The sequence below is a fragment of the Idiotropiscis lumnitzeri genome, chromosome 1 (assembly GCF_059441095.1).
Source record: "Idiotropiscis lumnitzeri isolate Australia: NSW breed Sydney's pygmy pipehorse chromosome 1, RoL_Ilum_1.0, whole genome shotgun sequence".
Lineage (NCBI taxonomy): Eukaryota > Metazoa > Chordata > Actinopteri > Syngnathiformes > Syngnathidae > Idiotropiscis > Idiotropiscis lumnitzeri.
The window spans coordinates 27,167,286-27,190,001 of NC_142391.1; the positions used below are offsets into that span (position 1 = coordinate 27,167,286).

The window sequence follows — 22,716 nt, forward strand, 5'->3', positions numbered from 1 at the left end:
TTTGAAGCACATCCCTCGGGTCAAATATTTCCCACATGTTGATAAATCAATGCTTTTTAAAATAAAAAATTGGCACCATGACATTGGCAATTTTCAGTGCAATTAACTGATTGTGTTCTATTGTCTGTCATCTTGCTTGTTTCTTTGCAAGGATTAAAATAGTTTTTTCAAAAAAAAATGTCTGGGGGGTTAAAAAAAATCCCTACTATGGACTCATTGACTTCATTTGAAAGACTAGCTCCTCTCTGTTGGCAGTTAGAGTTAGCATCGCGCATCAACTCTGAATGATAGAAGCTGCTCAAATCAATAAATAAATTGAATGAATCGCCCAGCCCTGCCACAAAATTAGTTGAGATGAGATCAACAGTGCTTCTGCTCATTGCAGCAAAAGTAGTCAATCAATTCCGTACACTGACCCATTATTAGACCATTAGGAGCACCACTAACGGGAATCCAGAAATACTTGACAACATCCTTGTTGGAATACAATGACGTGAAACTGATTATTTAGCGGACAAACCTTTCAGAAGTGACTCTGATTCGTTCGTCATTCGATGAGTGGAATCGGTCATCCTTCTCTCTGAAATATTCCTCGATGCATTGCTCCTCAAAGTCGTGGACCTTCTTCAGCTCGTCCTCTGTGATGAAAAGCTCTGCGGGATGACAAAAGTTTGAGGGCGTTACAAGGGCAGCGGCAGATTAATGACCTATTTGAAGGTGTCGTGTTTGAAGTGGCCTTGAACAATAAGGATTGTGCTGGTTGATCAGAACAAAGTGAGACAGTTTATGTTGTGGATCTGTTAATGGAAGCTTTCAAAGGGTTGCACTGTGATATGAGAACTGGATTAGTTTCCAGCAAAGCTCGGAGGATAAGGTGACACTCAGATGACGACTGTATCAATGCACACCATAAAAATGGCACACAGCTTACTTGGCTAACTAATGTTTATGAAATACACCGTAAGCCATCATGGATGACAGTCAAGGACAGATTGGCATGGACAACTGTGTTGTCAAATAAAATGTGGACGCCACACAGATCCACCTGTAACAGACATGGCTTTAACACACAACAAGTCTCGAATGCACATTTTTACTTATAAACAAATGACTTCAAATACTTTCCTATATCCAGCCATTTCTTACTGGAGCATGTTACAGCCACAAAATGTGTCAATGAGCATTCATGTCATCTTTAAAACGTACCCAAAAAATCTGTTATCAAATTTTGCAGATGTAGCTCTAGTCATTCACTTGTCTAGTTTTTGTTTCATGCTTCTACTTGTAGCTTAAAAGTTGTGGAATTGGACGAAACTTGACTTGTGCCAAAATGTTAGACTGTCCATAATTTGTAAACGTGTAAATGTTTCATTTTTTATTGATTATGAGTGGAACCAAGCCATAATAGTCTCTACACTGGCTGAGAATAATGGGGATCTTTAAATAAACAATCTCAAAACTGTATTTTTAACTTTTAATTACAAAGACGGTATCTGGTCAGAACAGGTTTTGACCCCTGAGAAACTGTCCTAAAATAATTATAGCCAAAAATAAGTCAGTTTAAAAAAATTATATATATATATATATATATATTATAGGGGTGACAGTAGTTCAGTTGTAAGGACCCAAAAAGACAAAACAATTTTTAATTGATTTAAATAAATACTCGTCATCGAGGTGCCCATGTGCAAAACAGCGACGCCATCCTCTTCAGTTCACTTCAAAGTCAGCCGTTTCTGTTTTTGGCTTTAAAACATCAGCACTTCATCGCCACTCACTCAGTCCATAGTCCCTTTCGTCGTCGTCGTGCTTGCGCCAGCGACAGCACAGGTGCTTGAGCACCATGGTGATGTGACTGAAGATGATGAGCGGCGGAGGCAGCACCGGGCGCTCGTGGAAGGTCATGATGAGCTGGTAGCGTTGGAACTTCCAAACCTGGTTGGAGATGGACTTCACCTCGAAGAAGGTGTTGCTATGATGACACAGTCACAGCAGGAGGATGATGATTAGAGGACAACGCATACGTACTTTCACCTTGTAGTTTTGGTCAACCTTTCATATAGCTCACCAATTGACATTGAAGCAGTGTTAAAAAAAATGACACCTGGCATGAAGGAAGTTTTTTTCTGTCTCTGAATGCAGTTTGGACCCTCACGATGCACCAACACGTAGTGCAATACAGGCTATCCAAATTTCCCAAAACATGATTTTTCTCGACCAAGCACACAGCCATCACTGACAACAAAACTGTTCACGAAAGGTAGGTAAACTCTATCCGGAGGGCTGCACAGTTTTAAATAAAAGCTCAGAGGATGCTTCGGAGTGCGATCACACTTTACCCGTACCGACTTCCCATTGTTACATTTCATTTTATTTCATTGTACTTGAGCAACAGAGAAACAGCGATGCATAATGTGTCAACGTGATCTACTTGCTTGCAGCTTTTGAACAACCGCAAGTATAGAAACTTGTCATGCAGTAATATAAAAAAATAAATAAACAAATAAGTGCAGTTTGGTAGCAGTTGTCACAAGCAGATTACAGATTGATTTGTAACATGCACAAGATCAGGATGCTATACGCACTTGAACACTGCGATGAGAAGATTGACCAGCAGTATGTTGGCCACCAGCAGGTAGCAGGCCATGATGGCCGGGACGATCCAGGCGCCCGTCTTACACGGAGGAAGAGCGACCACCACTCCGTCCTCTGAGGTGATGTTCTGCCCACAGGGAGCTGCACAACAAACAAAGCCAGGTGAATGCACGGGACACTTAGAGCGAAAGTATCTCATATGACATCAGTAGATCAAAAGTGCAAAAAGACAGAAATCAATACAATGAAGCAGGACATGATTGCAATGTTAAAAAGGGTGACAAAAGCAAGCAGAAAAGAAAAAAAATGTTTAAAAAAAAAAAAGTCAAAATGCATTTTTTCCCCCTCGCAAACAAACAAGAAGCATACGTCGATTTTATGCTTCTCTTTAAGGGGGTGCAAACAAAAGCATATGTTGACAATATATTGAAACGCATTATGTTTTAAAATATATTGTCACATCAGAGGTAGCTTAGCCATAGCTTCACTCAATGGCTGCTTTGGAATGTATTTAGGATACATTCTGTGTTTTTTCCATCCGTGATGGTTCAGTTGCTGTGGATTACCAGCGGAACATTCAGCCTGGGTTCTTGGTTTGTTTGTCTTTTTCAGATTCATGCTAGTCATGCTCGGCAATTGTTCACACAATGCAGCCCAAAGACAGAGAACTGAAGTAATTGTCGGCTTTCAAAATTTGTGCGCTCAAAATCAAGAACTCTGACAACTGAACCACGTGAAAAAACAGTTTACAGATGATGGCGGGTGGCTGATCATGATGTACTGAATTTCTTATTATGTGTCTCATTTTTTTTTTGGGGGGGGGGGGCAGTCTGGCTTAAACTGCGCGGCTCCAGTGAGAAGCTGAGTCAGCAGTAAAGGAGGGTGACTTGTGGTTGACATGGCAACGGCATTTCTAGCGGTCAAGCTTTATAATGTGACGGCTTCAAACTGGTAACAAAAAACATCAAGAGACTATCGCAAGTTTCAAGTTTGATGATTTCCCTTGATGTTGAAATGCCAAATAAACAAAACAAAAAAAAACATGACAGACAGTGAAACACCTTATTTAAAAAGTGTTACTGCCATTTAATAATGGCTATATGGCAGCCAGTGAGGGGGTAAGTTGCGGACTGGAGGTAGCCTTCGGTCAAACTACAAGTGGACCAAATATTAAAAATGTTCTTAATAATATTCCCAAATCTTAATCTAGCACCTAGTATAATACAAAGAGTCCCCAAATCTGACATCAATTAAAAGTCTAATAACGTTCTCATTGAAAATAGCTTTTGAACAGGATGTGTACAAACAAAGTTGAATAGTTTTACAATTCGCCATCTACCAGTCTTGTTTCTTTGCGCATCAAAAATTCTCGTAAAATTAAATCAATCTCTTTGTGAAAAAATCTGCCTGAGTATGTTGCAGGAAATTAGATATACAAGATTTCAATTTTCCATGACATTTATGTGATTAATGATGTCACATTTTTGGGACACCCTCTATTTTTTTTTTTTTATACAAGTATCTGACCCAAGACACCAAAAACAAAAGGCAACTTCAACCAAGTGTGTTGTGTTGCATGCACACTTGTGGCCTCTAGTGGCAAGAGTGGGCATGACGTGGAGGTAAAGTGAGGATGATGAAGCAGGGGCAGTGAATTAAGGTCAATGTCATTATTCAATCTATATTGAGTAAAATTTACTGGAATTTTGAGAGCACTGGGCAATGTGGGATGCACCACTACTACGCCAGGTTCCGAGAGTTCGTAAGTAATTTTCGACCAGCCAGAGTTTTTCATTCAGCCTGTGCTGTAACTTCCTACTATGAATATCTGAAACACAGAATGAAAACATTATTTCAGATCTCTTCTCTTTGGGCCACTCCTCCCGTAATCAACCAAACATAACCACCAAAGGAACAGCACACAGATACATTCTTGAACAGAACCAACACAGTCGAAACTACACGTGTTCTCTACACGTATGTACACTTGTGTTTCTCGACAGCAGGGATGAGGGTGTGTATATATATATAATTTATTTATTTATTGTTAGTTTTCACGAACAAATAGGTGAGGGAGTGTTGGGGTTTAGGTGGTTGCGGGTAATCGGGAAATATCCAAAATATGAAAAAAAAAAATATTGAGGGGTAAACAAAAATAAATCTGCGTATATGCAGGATTCAATTGTAGTTTTAAGTTGTAATATCAGCAATCTGACCTAAAATAACCAAAAATCAAGACATGATGATTATATTTAGGATAAAAGTTGACGTCATTTTTCACTAAATGCCAGACATTTCTTAGTTGCACTTACACTGGCTCTTACACTACAACGTAAGGCCTAATATTTTTTTGCACAGCATTAAATTGTCCATAATTAAAATGGCTTTTTTTTTGTCATACATCAGGTGAGAAAGTGTGTGTTTCTTATGTGGCCTCCCCAGCAGCACTGACGAAAAACTGAGACCCCCGCGCCCATCTCTGGCCTACAGTGACATTAACAATTGAAGCTTAAGATAAATTTGTACCAAAATGAAATACTGACATGTAAACTTGACAGAAAATGCAGGTTGTGGCACAAAAAACAACATTTTAATATTTTCCTCCATGAACCGTCAAGCAGTTTTTTTTTTTTTATCCTTGTAGAATCTTTTACTAGCATTTCTCCCCAGAGTCAAGAGCTCTTGGTGGTGAACTTACGGTCAATCTGGTCTGCAAACACCTCGCCGTAGATCATCCAGTACGGCATGAAGAAGATGTTCCGAGCCAGCATCCAGGACGGGTCTTCATTGGGGTTGAGGATGGCCTGCCGTGCCACCCCAAAGCTCATGAGCACCACCAACATGATGATCACAAAGTACATCATGTCGATCATCTGACAGAGGGGCGAAGAGGAGAGTTGTCAAAGGACGAAGGTGGCTCAAAAACAGAAGAGAAGAACAAAAAGAAAAGATTTGGACAAAAAGCGCTCACAGTGAAGCACACGTCTGAGGAAACAGTTTGACTAATGATTGCCTTCTTTTGCACTTCATGGTTCTCATTCTCGGCTGATCAAACGACAAATTAATGTGCACAGAAGTCAAACCTTCGCTTAATATTTGTTCAGACATGCCATCGCTCCTGATCTTCTGAAGGAAGTTAGCACACTTCCTTCAGAACAATTAGGGTGTTAACACAAAATCCCAAAGCCTAAAGCCTGAAAACTATATTCATTTGTCAGAATTAGCAAAAGGTGCCCAGTAAATTTTCCAGAGGTGTAAAGTGTCACCTCCCACTCAAAGTCGGCTGGGATAGGCTCACATGTGATCCTAGTAAGGCTAAGAGTATTTTAAAAAAAATAATATTAAAATAATCATCGTACGTTTAGGTGTACAACAAATGGCTTGTCACAAGTCTCCTACTTTCACAGGTACTACCTTTGTACATTTGACTTATATGTCTTGGTAATCCCATAATCGTTTGGCCCTGGAAAAAGTATAGTCACCATGGAGTCCAATAATTAGCCCCGTGAGACAAATTAGTGTAGATTCTAAGACTGATAGTGGCTATATACAATATCAATATCTTTATACTGGGGAACCATCCAATACTCAAAACTCTAAAGCATCCATCCATCATCTGAACCGCTTCTCCTCATGAGGGTCGCAGGCATGCTGGAGCCTAGCCCAGCTATCTTCGGGCAGGAGGCGAGGGCACAACCTGAACTGGTTGCCAGCCAATAACGCACATAGACAAACATCCATTCACACTCGCACTCACAACGAGGGACAATTTGGAGTGTTCAATCAACCTACCATGCATGATTTTGGAATGCGGGAGGAAACCAGAGTACCCGGAGAAAACCCACAGACACACATGGAGGACATGCAAACTCCACACAGGAAGGCCAGAGCCGGAATTGAACCCTTCACCTCTCAACTGTGAAGCCATCGTGCTAACTAGCCCTAAATCAGCGGTACTCAAAAAGTAAACAAACGTAGGATCGTTTAGAACAATAACCAAGTAAGTATACTTACTAACGAGGTCTCAACAATTACACAGTTAAGGCAGTACTTCCTGTATTATGCTCTCATTCTGAAAGAATATCTGCGGTTCAGATTTGTAACGTCGTCAATTCTCAGATTTTTCTGGAACCTATGTTCAGTTATCTGCGGCAAGACTCACCAATGTATACACGGTTATTGTTGCCATCTCGGTGTCAAGGATGTATGTTGAAGTGAGTTGAGTTATTTCATTGAGACATAAGTAGTGCTTTGCTTCAATTCTGCAGAGATTTTCACTTTGCGGCACGATGTTTGGGCAATAAACTTTCCTCGACACTTATTTAAAGGAGTCGTGAGTAATTGTATCCTTTATTTTATTATGCAGGCGTTCCTGGATTCCAACAATGTTTTCGCTCTCCTGCCAAGTGGCTACAAGAGACCCTGGCGGCTTATCAAAGTTAGCACTGTGTTGTTTATTCTTGTACTTGATGATCGCATTCGATCCGACACCGTCTTCTGAATGACATTACAAGTATTTTTTGTTTGTCAGTCCTTTTCAAAACTTTGACTGTCTCCCCCCCCCCACACACACAAAAACCACCTGGTGTGTCAGGTTAATAGTGGCTCCTATGAATTCAGAAACCTGTGCTCATTTGTGCTTGCTTTCCCTCTGAACTGCTTTGATTTTACTTGCTGACTTTGATTAAGGCAGCCACAACATTATAAAGTACCTGTGCATGCCAATTACCTGACAACGTCATTCCAGCCACTCTCTAATTGCTGATTGTGTTATCAATGAGAGCTTGCGTACAGCAACACATAATAACCTTAAATCACCTTTTTGTTGGAAAGTGTGCGCCATGAGTTGTGTTCTCTTCCACATCAAACATCCGACTTGGGCTATGATTACACCGTTTACCCGGCTACGTTTTGTCCTACGGTTCATCACGGATGCCAGTACATTTCCTCACGGCGCGTCATGCTGGGATTCATTTTCTGCTCTGTGATTCTCACACAAATTTGACTGGGAGAGGCTCGAGCACACCTGCGATTCCAATGAAGATAAGCGCTATAGAAAATGGATGGATGTATCATACAAGTTTTACAGTATGCCAACAGCTGTTTGCCTTGCCTATTTCTTGAAGCAGAAAGCAAGTTAAACGTTATAAACAGTTATGCCACAGTTGTCATTGAGCAGTGGGTACATAAAAAACACGAGTATGAGATGCAGGGAAACGCATTTGCCTAAATACCGTCCCGTGCATCATTACATGCACACTTTTTTGTCAGCTGACAAATCTCACCAGGCCATCGCATTTTGTTTGTCATTGCCAGAAATGGGTCTACCGTGGTCGCCAGGAACATTGTGTAAAAGTGGCTCGAGAGGCTCAATTTGTATTCAGTAGCGGATTTGAATGAACGGAAATTGGTGAGCCTTTTGTCACGTAACACAAAAGGAGATCACACTCCAGCTACATCTCACCATCTTGCCAATCATCATCACATAGGGACCCAGGTACTTGTTGACACCAAAGATGTCGAGCAGCCGGATGTACCAGTAGATGATGTTGACGCAATAGATGACCCGTCCATAGCTCATGAGCGGGGGCTCCTGGAGACGCAGAACCATGCCGACAGAAAATATGAGGATGGCCATGAGGTCTGTGATGTTCCAATACTCCTGAAGCCACACCTTGACCTTTTGTAACAACTTCCCTGGCTCTGACATAAGGATCTAGAAGAGGGTTGGAGAAGAGTTAGAGCCGGGAAGGGAGACCGGAGGAAAATGCTGAAATACGTAAGAAAAGAAATACAGGTAAATCCATTGGGAAATCCAAAGGGCAGGACACAAGGCAAATATATACATTTCACAAAGAAAAAGCTCCGTTTGAAAATGCCAAAGTGGTTTTTCATTAGAACGTGTTTGCTGCGGAGGCAGTGGACAGTGAGCACATTGCATTATTCTGAAAGGCACACAAGAAGCTCTGAAGTCCAATGAGGTCGTAACAAATTTCCTGAACATTTTCAGCTAGAATACTTTGCTGAAGTCACGCAAAGCATATCACGCTATGAATCAACAAGTCTTGCAAGAGTTGGCCTGAATCCAAGTTTCTTTGAGTCTTCTGCAACACATTTGAAAAAATGGGCCGACACGATGGAAAATGTTTTCAAAAATTTACATCACCCGTGTGACAAGTTGAATGATTAAAACACAATTAGTCTTTTATTATTTTGTGTTTCATTAAGTTGCAAGTCATTAGTTGTCCAATGTTACTTAAAGCATTGCCTGCAAATAAAGGTTATATGAAACAGATTCCAAGTGTATTTGGGACCAATTGGATTGTTGTGACCTGTGAAAGTGATTAAAATGCATTGCAGAATACAGTAAGCGCCGATAGAGGGCAGTGTGAGCTCACCTATTGAGAGGCATACTTCAGTAAAGGTGGACGTGACATTGATGATTTCTTTTCAGACATTCCAACTCAAACAGGTCACAACCCAACACGTGGTGGTATCATTAGTCTAAATTGTTGAATGCTGACACAACTTTCTTAATTAAATATCGTGACATGAGTGTCATCACTTCATTGGGTGAAGCACTTAGTTAAGCAGGCTGTAAGCCTAATTGTGCATGTGTTGTGTCAACATGCACATGAGGAGTACCTCTCTCATCTTCTCAATGCCGTTGGTGAAGATGTAAGCGATGACGATCCACTCTTGAGGGGAAGGCCATAGATCCATCTTTACCAGGACAATGTAGTTGAACAACATTAGGTAGCCCACGTAGGCCATCTGTAGTGGAAAGGAAATGCTGAGAATTGATCAAATGTTTCTTACATCTTGCCCCATTTCCAGGCGCTAGTAACAAACGAGCAATAGAGATTTGACATATTTTCTTGCAATCAAGTACTGTTTCAAAAAGCAGATACAATGCAAGACAGACCTCATAAAGATTTTATATCGAGCCTTGTATTCAGGTCCTGTTTCTAATATGAATTGATCAAATGCTAACATGCTAGCAGTCATTTTGCAAAACAGCAGCTTGAGTAAAAATAGCCCCAAGACAGACTGAAGGCTAATTTAAAAGGACAAATCCTACCCTGTAACCAGGTGCTTTTTCTCATATGAATGCTAACATCCTAGCAGTCGGTATGCTAACACGTGGCAAGACAGACCAGGATGAGTAAGTGATTTGCCTGTCGTGTTAACCACTAGCTATTTGGCTGCTGTGCTCCATTTAATGACTGCTCACTGAAAGAGTGACACTATCCCTCAAAATAGAGAGTTTATGTCAAGGCACCGCACCGCTAAACCTGCACACTTGGCCTGAAAACGTCCATTACGCGTCTCCGGCGGCTGTGCCAATTAACATCAGTCATTGACTGACTGATTTTATTTCAAAGGCACTTGTAATATGGACTGTAGCTCATCAACATGCAGACCAGAGAAAATCATATTCAGATCAGAAGTTGGAGCTTGTGCGGAAGGAAAAAGGTGATTACACAATCCATTTTGTTGTCAGACATTATGTTATAATTTAATTGAAGTCAAATTTCTCCTCTGCTGTCATAAAACAACGGTAAAGTAGATTGGTAAAAAGAACTGTGTCAACGGATAGATCTGGTTATGTGACAAAACTGCTTCCACGGTGCGAAGGAGTACCAAACAGTAAAGGTAGCCTAAAACAAGGAAGACCCGACAAGTGCATTCATAGAATTCACAAAAGGAAATGGAGGAACGTAAATAGCCAGCGGTGGCAAATGGGATGAAAGAAGCATGAACAGTGAAATCTCGTCAAGCAAAGTAAACGCAAGCTAATTCATGTGATATGGGGAAGAATAGAATCAGCACACAAGGCCATTATGTGGACCCCAAAGCCACATTAAAAAAAACAAAACACTCCAAACACTTAACATTATGTTGTTTTTGTTTTGCAAGTCTGATACGCATTTCTCAGGGTTTTTTGTTTAAATCTACAGATTCATTTCACATTAAAAAAAACTCTAAATTGTCCATGCTGTAGATGACCTCGCCCTAAGTCAGATGAGATAGACTTCAGCTCAAAAGGAAAGCGTTACGTTTCGGGCAATGTCAAGAGCAGGTGAGCCATTCGTGCTCAAGCCACATGCAAGGAGCGACGTCATCCGGTGGCTCTTTTTTTAACTGGATGCTGCTTGATGACGTCGCTGAAGTGCAACGTACATTATGAGGACTACATCTCTCTGTTCAACCTCTTCTTCTGGCAAACGCAGTTAATATCAAAATAAATGCATTTGAAATCAATCCCAGAAACTGGTGTACTAAATTAATTGCCAAAGATGAAAAAGATGAAGAACATTTTCGCTTTGTAGTTATTTTATTTAGTTAAGGAAAATGTTATTTCAATTTTGAAATGAGGGCATCCCCTGTCAAATCAAGCGCTGTGTGTCTTCGTGTGTCTTCTCCCAACAACCTTTCCTCTCGCGTGCTCAGTAGGTTGTACTAACAACTAGCGCCTCTTCAAGGTGAAACATTATATTGCACGTTCTGATTCAATTAACTGCTTCCATGCTCCACTGGGGACAGCCGCCTGACTGAGCGGCTGTTGATACGTGCTTGGTGTGGAGCGCCACGAACAACTGCAGTCATTCTAATGGAGGCAATGGGAAGTACAATTTTCAATGATTTGTTTTATAGGCTGGTCGTGTAATCCAGATAAATTCCACATTCGCATGTGCGGGAGAAAGCGTTGTTAGGCTATGCATAAACAACAGCTGGCTCATTCGATTTTTAACTCCAAATGAACATCCAGTTATGAGGACAATCCACTGGGGACGATCAGTTTATAGCTTCCGGATCCATATGCAAGACAATTTCACATTGGAAGTTTGACATATATTCCAAATGAATCTGACTGGAATTCCACAATCCAGGATTTGCAGGCATCCTCAATGGGTTGCACCCAATCAGTGGCAGCGCGAGTTGTCACCTGTTATGCATTTGGAAGTGTCAGAAGTCTACACGGGAGAAACGCGCGTTAAAAAAATGATACATTTGTCAATCAGGTAACACAGGGCAGTGTATTTAGAGTAAGTAGGTCATCCTAGACAGGTGTGCTTTAAGTTTGAATTTGAAGGCAATGGGAGACTCCGAATTGTGGAGGTCAAGCGGCAGAGGGTTCCGGAACTGGGGAGCAGAGTGGCTGAAAGCTCTACTCCCTATGGTGCTGATGAGGCGGGCAAGGAGAACAATCAGGTGGCTGGAGGCTGAGGACCGGAGTGGCGATGTGGAGCAGGTGACATCAATATGGTGGGCCCATGTTGTGAATGGACCTTAAGGTATAAAAGAGTTTGAATTGAATCCTCGGTATGGATGGGAGCAAGTGAAGCTGAGGGGTGTGTGGCACCACTTGAAGCTTATGAAGGGAGGAGTTGCAATAGTCAAGACGGGAGGTGACAAGACTGTGGACCAGGCAGAGGCAGTACGGGAGGATGGGACGGATTTGGTTGATGTCACACAGCTGGAAATAAGCAGACTGGATTATGCTACTGATAAGTGAATGGAATGAAAATGTGCTGTTTCGGATGACACCCCGACTCTTAACCTGAAGGGAAGGGGAGACTAAAGAGCAACCTACTGGGAAGGAAATGATGTCAACTTCTAATCATTTAGATTTGGTGCCAATTTGGAGAATTTTCATTTTATCTCGATTTAATTGTCCTAAATTGAATGAGAGCCAGGAGTTAATAACTGATATGCAGGACGTGAGGGAAAGGGTGGAAGTGAGACATTGGGTTTGCAGGAGAGGTAGGGCTGGGTGCCATCTGCGAAGCAATGAAGGAGAACATCAAATTTATGAAAAATGACACTGAGGGGGAGGAGGAAGATGATGATTAATAGGGTCATCAGGACAGAGCCCTGGGGCACACCTGAAGTGACGAGGGAGGGGCTAGATGAAAAGGAGTCCAGCTGAATGAACTGAGAGTGGTCCAGTGTGGGGATGGGGTGTGAGATGGTGTCTAAAGGTCGCATTCAGGTCAAGGAGGTTGAGGATGGAAAATGAGTGGGAGAGAGCAGCAGCGTGGAGCTCACTCGTGATTTTTATTCGAGCAGTTTCAGTAGCGTGGAGTGGATGGAAACCAGGATGGATATTTTATACAGCTCTTACTGGTTCTCATCAGAATGTTCAGCTGTACTTAATGTTGTGGCCCAAACTTCTTACCAGTCTCCCTAGGTCTAATCTATCCAATCACACACAGTGGGGAAATGACAGAGCAGGAACTAATAAGGCCAGCTGGAAGCCGAGTGCGTTGGTGTTGGTTTCTGGACCATAAACTGACCGTATGGAACCAGAACTTGACGATGGGAGCGTTGTAAAACTCGTAGATCTTGCGTCCCATGGGGATGAGGCGGTGGCGGTTCTGAACCTCCTCAACATCCTTCTTCCTGGACGTCTCCGTGGCTACCTTCCCCAGCATCGCCTGGAGGGGGGAACACGCGAACCCCACAAGCGAGGCGGGCAAGAAGGAGAGTGAGGAGGGAGGGATAAAGGGATGAAGAGAGTGGGAGGAAAATGTGATGTGTCAGAGGAGGAGGCGGGGGTAAGACAAGCATGTCAAAGGAAAGCGGGTGGATGGGGAGTGTTGAATACAAGAGAGAAGAGAATAAACACAAAGGTTACTTTCTCGGCAAGTGCACAACTTCGTCATTTATCATCATGTCATACCACAAAAAAAAAAGCAAGCACAGGCAATGTCTTCATTCCAAAATGTGAAATGTGTGTTTTAGGTGAGTGTTGAGGTGAGTGAATGCTGGTGACACACAATGACACACAGACACACACTCATGGATTGTGTCTCAGACAACAAGACGGGCCAGAGGAGACACAAAGAAGACAGAAAGAGAAGGCAGAAAAGGAGGACATTGAAATCCGGTTTCCAACTGGGACACAATTCCTAAATCCATGAGAGAGGGTTCACGCCCCATTCTTATTATGGGTCATGGTCTTCATGTGAAAGCAACACCAGGCCACTGAAAGAGTTTATCCTTGGAATTTATAGTACACTGACTGGACACTTTATTAGGTACACCACACATCTTTAAGAAATCCAATGCATACCAGCTGTATAAAACAATTTGATTGCGCAGTTTTGACCAACACTGTCAAATTGCCATTCATTTAACAAAATAATCCCGGCGCATCCTTATGAAGTGGAAGTAGTATTTTTGTCCACTTGGGGTCGCCATCCTCATGTCCGCCACTGTAGTATCTGTGACGTTGAACATGCGTGTGCCTTTAAAATGCAAGCCTCTCCTGTGGAGTGACACGGAAGCCAGCGAAGGAGACTGTCAAGTTGGCTGGCTGTTAACTGGCTAAATCGTTAGCCAATCTGCGTGTTGAGTGACGGTGTCCGTTGATACCATCGGCAGGTCGTCTAAGAATGTGCTTGTGTTTACTGCATTTTTGTAACATGGCCGGTTAGCTCAGTACATGGCCGGTTAGCTCAGTTGGTTAGAGCGTGGTGCTAATAACGCCAAGGTCGCGGGTTCGATCCCCGTACGGGCCACTGACATTTGGCTGCCAGGATAGCCGAGTGGTCTAAGGCGCCGCGTTCCGGTCCCAGTCTCCCCAGGAGGCATGGGGTCGAACCTCGATTTTCCACATTGTGGGACTAATAAAGGGAATCTTATCTTAACCATTTGTTCAGTGAAATGATTTCAAGTGGCTGTGTCTAAAGGGGGGGGGGGTGACAATTGTTTTTGTTCCGACTTTTTGGAACGAATGAATCCCCAATACCGAGGTTCCCCTGTATATTTGTGGAAAAAACGAAACAAGAAATTTGTTTTATACAGCTGTTATATTTTCTTATACATTTGATCTGTATATTTGATTAAGTATCTGGCGGTGCAATTCGAACAGTCAGAAGCCGGGACAAAATTGCAAATGTGTCCTCTAACAGCAGGTGTCTTGTAGGTCATGTCCAAATGAACGCAGGTCATTTTGTTTTAAATTCCTCTCTCACTATCCTATGTGTGTAAACTGCACATAAGACATTTTTACTTGTAGGAATTTTTGTATTACAGCTTTTAACTTTACACGACAAGACTAACTCTGGTCTCTGACTAAATTGGCTTTGTTGGCGTGCATTTGACAACCAAAAAATGCATTTTCATATGGTGAGAGATTATAATTAGTCTAGCACTATTTTTTTTCCCAAGTAGCTGTGAGTCAAACAACTCTGCCTTTTCTTGTCGTGTTGTGGTATTGTCCGTTTCTTTGTGCCGGCTTGCTGGCTGTGCTTAATGCGGATGGGAAGTAGAGTGGTGCTGAAGTTCAATGCAATCAGTTAAATGGACAATATAAGATCCAGGTTGCAAATTACAAATCAATTCTCACTCTTGATTTTAGTGCACAAACTGGATCCTGATATATCTCCTGAACTGATTAGATTGAACTGGAAAAAGTCCAAGTGCTGCCTGGCATCCAAGTCAATATACGCCGATGGAGCAACTCTGTGAGAAGGTGCTCGCTCAGACTCTGGATGATTTCAGATGTGCAGCGGCAGGCACGCACGGGAACATAAATGCAAATCCCGGGCCTGCCCATGCTCGACAGCCCACATGCGGAGTGGCCCGCTACATCCAGCAATCGCCAGAAGGACAGCGTGAGAGGCAGCTGTCAGCTAGCATTGTACTGTACCTCATCTTGGAGAGAGGCAGAGGAGTTGGGAGGGATAGAGCGAGGAGGGGAGAATCGGAAGAGAGTACAAGAGGGACCACGGGAAAAGGCGGAGAGAAGGAGATCGATGGAAGGAGAAACATTCACGAGGAAAACCCACAAGAGACGCTACAACTCCACGACCGATGTCTTGGCTTAGACAACGAGAAACAGGAAGTTTGGCCATGTTGTGTGCGTTTGGAGATTTGTACTGTGTGAGTGTGTGCGTACAACAAATTCTCATTGCAGGCAGAATGAAACTGCACTTTTGGACGTTAGCATCTAGAGTGTAAATACTGCATGTGCACAGGTTCTGAGATGCAGGACTGAGGTGGGTTCTCTCACCACGGAGTTGTACTGCGCCTCACAGTAAGATCTTACTGTGAACTCCATGTCTTCCTCCTCCTTCTCCTTGACAGGCTTCTCGGGCTCCTCTTCCTCCTTCTCCTGCAAGTAGGCCTCCTGGTCCTGGGGCATGTACGACATTTCGTCCTTGTTCTTGAACTCCAGGCTCAGAATAGACGGCGGCAGGAGCAGACCCAAGATCACCTGTCAGGGAGGGGGAGGTGCTTTTCGTGACAGATGTGATAGAAGCGAGCTCCTTCACGAGCAGCGATGCAGACATTATGACATAAAGACAGATGCAGCTAGAGGCCGACATTGATCATCAGAGAATGTGACACGTGGTGTGATTTCAATGGTCATAAACTGGGCCGAGGCTGCCGTCGAGGCCGCTGTTGTGGAAGTCATTCAAAGAAAGTCGTAAAGTGTCACCAAGGAAGCTTTGCTGCGGTCGCACAGACTTGTAGCAGATACAGTACAGTGCGCTGAAAACGCTTCAAACTCTCACTTAATGGGCAAACGGAAAAGAAGATGGATTCAAATTGCCGGAAGCAGCTCTTGCAATCGGTCGCACAGTTATTATTAAGTATTTTTAATGCACAGAACTCTCCTCTTAAAGGGGTCACTTGTAATCATCAAAACAAGCTCACACCAATTCATCGTGGATCTTAATGGTAATATGTTGCCAGCAGCTAGCGACACCCACTCAATGCTACATTATATAGACCTCATTAAGCCTCCCGCACACTGAGCAACGCGGGCAAACATGACGGAGCCAGTTGCCGATGCACGTTCAGCCGTTTATTGAACGAGAAAAATAGTTAAACGCGAATACAACATCAAAATGCCAACACTTGCAAGGATCTGCTGTAGACCACAACTCAAACCCAGATGCTCACATCACATAAAGGACACACACCTTGAGCACACAAATACTAGTTTATAATAATAATGCCTTTATTAGTCCCACAATGGGGAAATTCGAGATTCGAACCCAGGCCTCCTGGGGAGACTGGGTCCTGAACGCGGCGCCTTAGACCACTCGGCCATCCTGGCAGCCACGAGATTCGAACCCAGGCCTCCTGGGGAGACTGGGTCCGGAACGCGGCGCCTTAGACCACTCGGCCATCCAAAACTATATTAGTTTTTGTGCTTTATTAAAAACAAGCAACTAGTAAGTAAGAACATTCATTTGATATTTACGTGTAAATATGCATAGGCAACCATAACAAAGCTACCAAATAAGCTAATACATAGCATAACTTCTTCTATTTATTATTCTTTGCATTTCCCGCCAATCTGGCTGCCCCGTCGTACCACGATGCCTCTCACAGGTCATCCATTTTAAAATTGGTAAGATGTTCAAAATCGGTGTGGTGTTTAATGTGGCCTCTGCATGTAATGGCACATTACTGTCCAGATATTCACGCCGCAATATTGAAAGACAGCAACACCACTGACATGCCAGACCATCCATCCGAAGGAAGCCAAGTCATTCTTTTAGTTCCAGTACAACTTTCGGCTCTATGACAGCACACAAAGCAACTCCACGCACGTTGACTGCAACCAGTAGCAAATACACACTCCGACGTGTCACCGTCGTCGCCAGTCAAGAGAATCAAAAGATGTCAAACATTAGTCAGACCTTAACGTGAGGTTGAAATCGATACTGTCAACTCGGTGATAGAGCATTCATAGCCTGCGGTGACTCAATCGTGATGAATTTCAGTGTCGGGAATGGATGCTCACTGTCGTCATTGCGGCAGGAGCATTTCAGACGTGTCCCCCACATTATTTTGACAATATTTGGACAGTGTTATTTGCGAGATGTCATGATACCCCGAGGGCACACCATCTTGTTTGCTCAACTTGTGGCTTGCTTGCTGTCTTTCCACTCCCGTAAGCCTCGGCAGTACAACTCAAAGGTCAAGGAATACTTGGAGCGCTCCGTGGTGCTCTCTGCTCTGAGAGGCTAAACCGCAACAGGGTGCGACCCCCCCCCAGGCTGATTGCCCACCTCCCACTGATTGCACCCACAGCAAACCACAAGCTAAATGAATCCACCCTCTCTTATCTGCCTTCATCTTGTTACCAGTGGACATCAGAAAGTCAAATTTGTTGAAAAAAAAAAATACACCCTAATTCTCTTTTTTTGTACCTATCAGGCAGAAAGAGTCACAAAAAAGAGCTCTGTTTCATTTTCACCAAGGAGAGCTGAATTTACACAATTATTGAATCGGCAGTGAAAATGAAAACGCGTTTGGGGCCCCAAAGGCTTGAGCGCAAGCTCAATGTTGAAATATGTGGGACACGGTTTGAAGGCTTTCTAGTAATTAAGGTCAGCTCTCTCGTTCTCTGTGACTTTCATAAGAGAATCGTTGTGCTTAATCTAACAAAGTTATGGCAAAAGGTTCATTGCTTAGGGCTGATTAGACTCAATTATTCTCTTAAATGATGGACTTTACTTTTACCACTATTGACTCAGGGGTATTGTCCAAATATTTTGATCTGAAATGCCAAACCTACAAGTAAAATGGAGTCATATGAAGTCAAATCTACAATAGAATAATACTGTATCAGAATTAAGTCTTGTGTGCTTGTGCTAAAAAAAAAAAAGCCTCAAAATAATTGGTTTTTTTTTTTAGTTCCATAGCCACCAATTGCGCGTTCTATTTCATTTACTGCAAATTACAACACTTTTAACCACTTGCTTAACTGTACTGTACTAAAATTGTTCTGTAAGATTTGCAGGAACGCCTTCCAAACCACTTTTGGCTCATCATTCTGCAGAATATTTCCCAAACATCTTGGGGGGCCAGCAAGATGTATTTTTGGCCAATGTGAGATAAGCAGTTTTGCATTATGGAAAAATCATGAATATTAATGAGGCAAGTGATGCCTGCAGTCCTTGAAATGTTGGTCTGGGTTCTTGCACTTAGGGCGATTTTGGTAGAATAACCAAGTTTGACAAAAACGGTGCACATCATGGTAGGTGAAGTTCCAATGCTTTATAATTGTCCCTACCGACCCCTATTCGGACTGTGTTTCTTTCTTGTTGAATTTGTTATGATCGTTGGCTTTTTCAGATCTTTTACGAAATTTCACTTGATCAGGCAGGTTCTATTTCAGGAATTTCTAGACTTAACAGATCTGACCTGTGTGTGTGCAGCTACTGAAATGTAATTCAAAAGAATTCAAATTGGTTAATGGGTTGCTTTATAAAGGGGGTAATTACTTTTTTGACACCAAGCCACATAAGGTTTGATAGGATGGGGCAAATAAATACATGATCAGATAAATACATAAATAATGTGTTTTTTCCTTTACCTTCAGTCCTGAGTTCTTGCGCATACGCAGACGTCCCATCCACATGTCTGTCAACAACATCTGACTGCAGGTATGGGCGATGAAATCGCGATGCTTGGCCGCTACCGCCAGCTGCAGACAGGTGGCGTTGCTCCAGTTCTTCAGCTCATACGTCAGGAGCTTCATGGCCATCTGCTCGTCCTGTTTATAGGACTGGTCCAGAAGTTCCACAGCCAGCTGGCCAAACTCTCTAGGAAATAGTATGCAGGACATAAACGCACGCATAAAGACATGAACAGAGGGAGTGTTGTGCCTTGTCACAACATGTAAGGATTACATGAAACTGGTCCAGGCATCACTGACCATCTGGTCCACATTCAAAATTAGATTTGCATATAAACACCACCACCCACGAGAGGAGACTTAAAAAAGGCAGCACAGGCGCAATCCTTACAAATGGCCTGAGTGGACACACAACGACATCATGCTGAGAGATGCCGTTACCTTATTTAGCAACACGAGACAGGCAAAATAGAAACATCTCTCAGTATGTAGCTCTGAAAACTCAAACGACAGTATTAATTATACGAACGTCAATTTTTATATCCTGCCTTTTTTCAGATCTTGTATTAGATAGCAGCAGCCGTAGAGAACTTAGTATGTGGTATCGATCTGAAAAAAGTGGGATTTCTGGTATCCCAGTGGAATTGGGGATATTAAAGACAAAGTAAGCATAATCGTCAAACTGAATACTAGAGTACGCAAAAATAGTCAAAGTCCCTGAAAAGTGTCTTCTAAATTTTGACACACCAAGAGTAAAGTTAACAACCCTGCCAAGTTCGAATGATTAAAGAATAGCCAAGTATGTAAAACGAGGCCTCCAAATGGCGAAACGTCAAATGCGGTGGGCATATCTGCTGAACGCTCTGAAACCACGCCCCACTCAGCCGTCAACTGTCAATACCGCCTACCTGGAAAAAAAATGCATGCTGGTTCATCTAGCATCTTTTTTGCGCCTTTACGTAACTACATGTTTGAGTGCCGGTGGGCATTTCTCTATTGGGACAACGAGGTGCTCAAAAGCGGTACACTAGCAGACTAGCCGAAGGGACCATGCATTTTCCGTGCGTAGGCATAGCTAGCGAGCACACTGCATGTCGCCATTGCGCCGCTAATGCAAATGAAGGCTAGCCTTTTGAAGATTACTGCCCTAAATGAACAGTTATTTCGGCAAGCTGAGTGCTCCCCTCTAGGTGACTCCGATTGTCTCCAATGCATGTCCTTAAATAATGATGATGCATGTCATTAGATTTCTCTATGTATGCCACTTCTGCCTCCTGGGAGCGAGAGGAAACAGAATCAGGTCATTTTCCTGGGAAGAAGACACGTCAGCGTGTTTGCGGGCGGGCGTGCGTCTGTCGCCCACCTGGAGTTGTGGTTTAGCTCCTGCGAGATGTCGTCCACCATGTCGTTCTCGGAAGCCTCGTGCGCCATGGCCTTACATAGTTTGCATGCGACCAAGGCTTTGGCCATGGCCTCTTCGCCGTGCTGCCAAAAGAAGAGCGCCATTTTCTGCCGCTTCATTAGCACGGCCCACACCATCAGCTCGTGGAAGGGAAAAGGGAAGTGGTTGATTTCGGGGTCGTCCAAATCGATATCCACCTCCTCCTCTCGTTTGCGTGTCGTTTTCTGACGGCCCCTCCGGATTGGCATGTCATCCTGGTGGGGATCCGTGACATGTGACAGGGAGGGGGAGGACAAGATAGACAGCTATGTAGATTCTTCCTGAAGGCAATGATTTTGGATAATACTCATTCCCATAAATCTGAAGAGCAGATGCGGCGGCCCTGAACACTTTCAGTTCGACATACGCTATGTTGACTCCTACATATGAATGCAAATGACATGAGATGTGAGTGGTTTGTCCAGATGAGATATTTTTTTAGGTTGTTTATCTCCGCATGAGTTTAAAAGAGGAGGAACAATTTGCCTTGGGAGAACATGAAGGAATCTCATTTCTCCTCCTTTTGTCTGAAAATGGTTTCTTTTTGCGGTATTCCCTTGTTCACTTGCCGCTTCCAGAGTGACGGACATTGCTAGCCAGAGCCGAACACAGCAGCAGGTCATAATGGAGGTACTGACTTAAAATAATTTCATATGAGTAAAGATTAAGGTAAGGCAAATATCGAAAGGCGAGAGATATTGTACATGCTCTGAAACAAATACAGGCCAAGAAATATGTCCGCACCACCGCTAAGTTAGCTGAGATAAATCATCTTGCAGTCAGCCTGTAATTGCTCCCAAGGAGATATTTTTTTGTTTTGCGTCCACTACTAACAAGGGAACATTTACAGGCACAGGTGACAAAAAGGTAGAAAATAAGACAAAAAAAATCATGCATGATTTTTTTTTTTGTGTATACACGATTCACAGAAAACTGCAGCTACTTGACAGTGCAGAATCACACATGGGGGTCAGTCATTGCTCATTCAGTTCAGTGCAACTGTGAGCTCAGACCAACGTGTTCTCACAAGAATTTAGTAGAAAACTGCACAAAATTGAGAACGGATCTGCTCTAACCATTTTGGGATCAAACTGTCAACATCATAAATCTTATAGTAACTTTGGCAGATATTTGTTTTAAAATACATACGCAACCTGTCATTAAACTTAACTCTGTCATTTTGTGATTGCATAGGAACAACTTACACTTTTCTTTGACTTTATCTAAACAAAATGTGTGCAAATCAGACATAGCGCACACGCCATGTTATTCAGGTGCGCTTTATGGGCAACTCGAATTATGTTCTTCAGTTTTTAGTTTCTGACGTTTCTTTTCTTTTAACACACTCCTTTTAGGGTGCTCTTGCTTTTGCAATATGAAAAAAATAAAATAAAATAATAATAACACGCTAATGCTAATAATGCTAATGCTAGTAAGCGCAACATTCTATTGTAAATCACCGGTTTTGTGCAACTTTGGTAAAGCATTTTGGTATCACTTTAAAGCAGTTACGCAAATGTATGTACAGTGTATCACTTTTTGTATGAAATCCTACTAAAAACTCTTGTGAGAAGAGGCTCCTCAGATATGTAAAATATCAGGACAGTCTGGAGCCATGAAACAGCGATGATTATTTTGGAAAAACAGGAAGACACTGACTGACTGACTGAGAGACAAAACACAGACCAGCACATATTTGGAAGAAGAACACACTTTAGAGGAGGAGGAAGAGGAGGACGGGCGGTGAAGGAATGACCATGATGGGAACACTCACCTCCATCCCCAGCAGTTTCAAGGCTTTGGGCTAAAAAAGCAACAAGAACATGAACAGACTGAACAACACCTTTTGGGATGTATTTTCATGGAGCAATATGTTGCTGGCGAAAAGACAGTAATGCTATGTGTACAGTTACAACCTCTCTGGTTGTATTAAAGCAGAGTGGTGGATTTTGTATAGTGGGTTGTGTATCTGTACGGAAAAACAAGGCCATGTTTGCATTATGCATTCATGAGCTATCATCCCAGTTGGTAAAAATAGGCACCGTTTCCTTTAGGGATTTTGATATCTGCATCTATTTAAAGGCTTTGTTAACATGTGTTTATGTGCTTGCATGCGTGTGCATGAGCGTGTGATTGTGATCACAGGTTCTGCTCGTCTAGAAAAAGGCAAAGAACTGACTCCCTCTGCCGCCCCATCAATATGTCTTTGCAATATCTCCATCTTCCTCCATCAAGCTGCTTTTGTTGCTTCCATTGGAGACATGCAAATAGATAAACAGGCACATGGCAG

General features: G+C 42.7%; 1 protein-coding gene and 1 non-coding gene across 12 annotated transcripts in view; one reads left to right on the plus strand and one right to left on the minus strand.

Annotated features, from left to right (window-relative positions):
• The window catches only part of trpm3 (transient receptor potential cation channel, subfamily M, member 3), a 128,984-nt gene that overhangs the window by 8,061 nt on the left and 98,207 nt on the right, over positions 1-22,716 (minus strand). For 4 of the 11 annotated variants that reach the window (XM_088292446.1, XM_088292437.1, XM_088292462.1 and 1 more), the window contains 12 exons: positions 22,201-22,230; positions 20,349-20,641; positions 18,944-19,172; positions 15,620-15,823; positions 12,897-13,037; positions 9,241-9,369; positions 8,060-8,311; positions 5,294-5,468; positions 4,295-4,423; positions 2,586-2,736; positions 1,779-1,972; positions 521-653 (listed from right to left, as the gene is read on the minus strand). In XM_088292446.1, coding sequence (XP_088148572.1) covers positions 521-653; positions 1,779-1,972; positions 2,586-2,736; positions 4,295-4,423; positions 5,294-5,468; positions 8,060-8,311; positions 9,241-9,369; positions 12,897-13,037; positions 15,620-15,823; positions 18,944-19,172; positions 20,349-20,641; positions 22,201-22,230 — 2,060 coding nt within the window. The remainder of the gene's footprint in view (positions 1-520; positions 654-1,778; positions 1,973-2,585; positions 2,737-4,294; positions 4,424-5,293; positions 5,469-8,059; positions 8,312-9,240; positions 9,370-12,896; positions 13,038-15,619; positions 15,824-18,943; positions 19,173-20,348; positions 20,642-22,200; positions 22,231-22,716) is intronic. The other 7 variants (XM_088292479.1, XM_088292471.1, XM_088292507.1 and 4 more) reach the window with 4 other exon arrangements.
• trnai-aau (transfer RNA isoleucine (anticodon AAU)) lies at positions 14,050-14,123 on the plus strand. The gene has a single exon. It is a non-coding gene; the product is annotated as a tRNA-Ile (tRNA).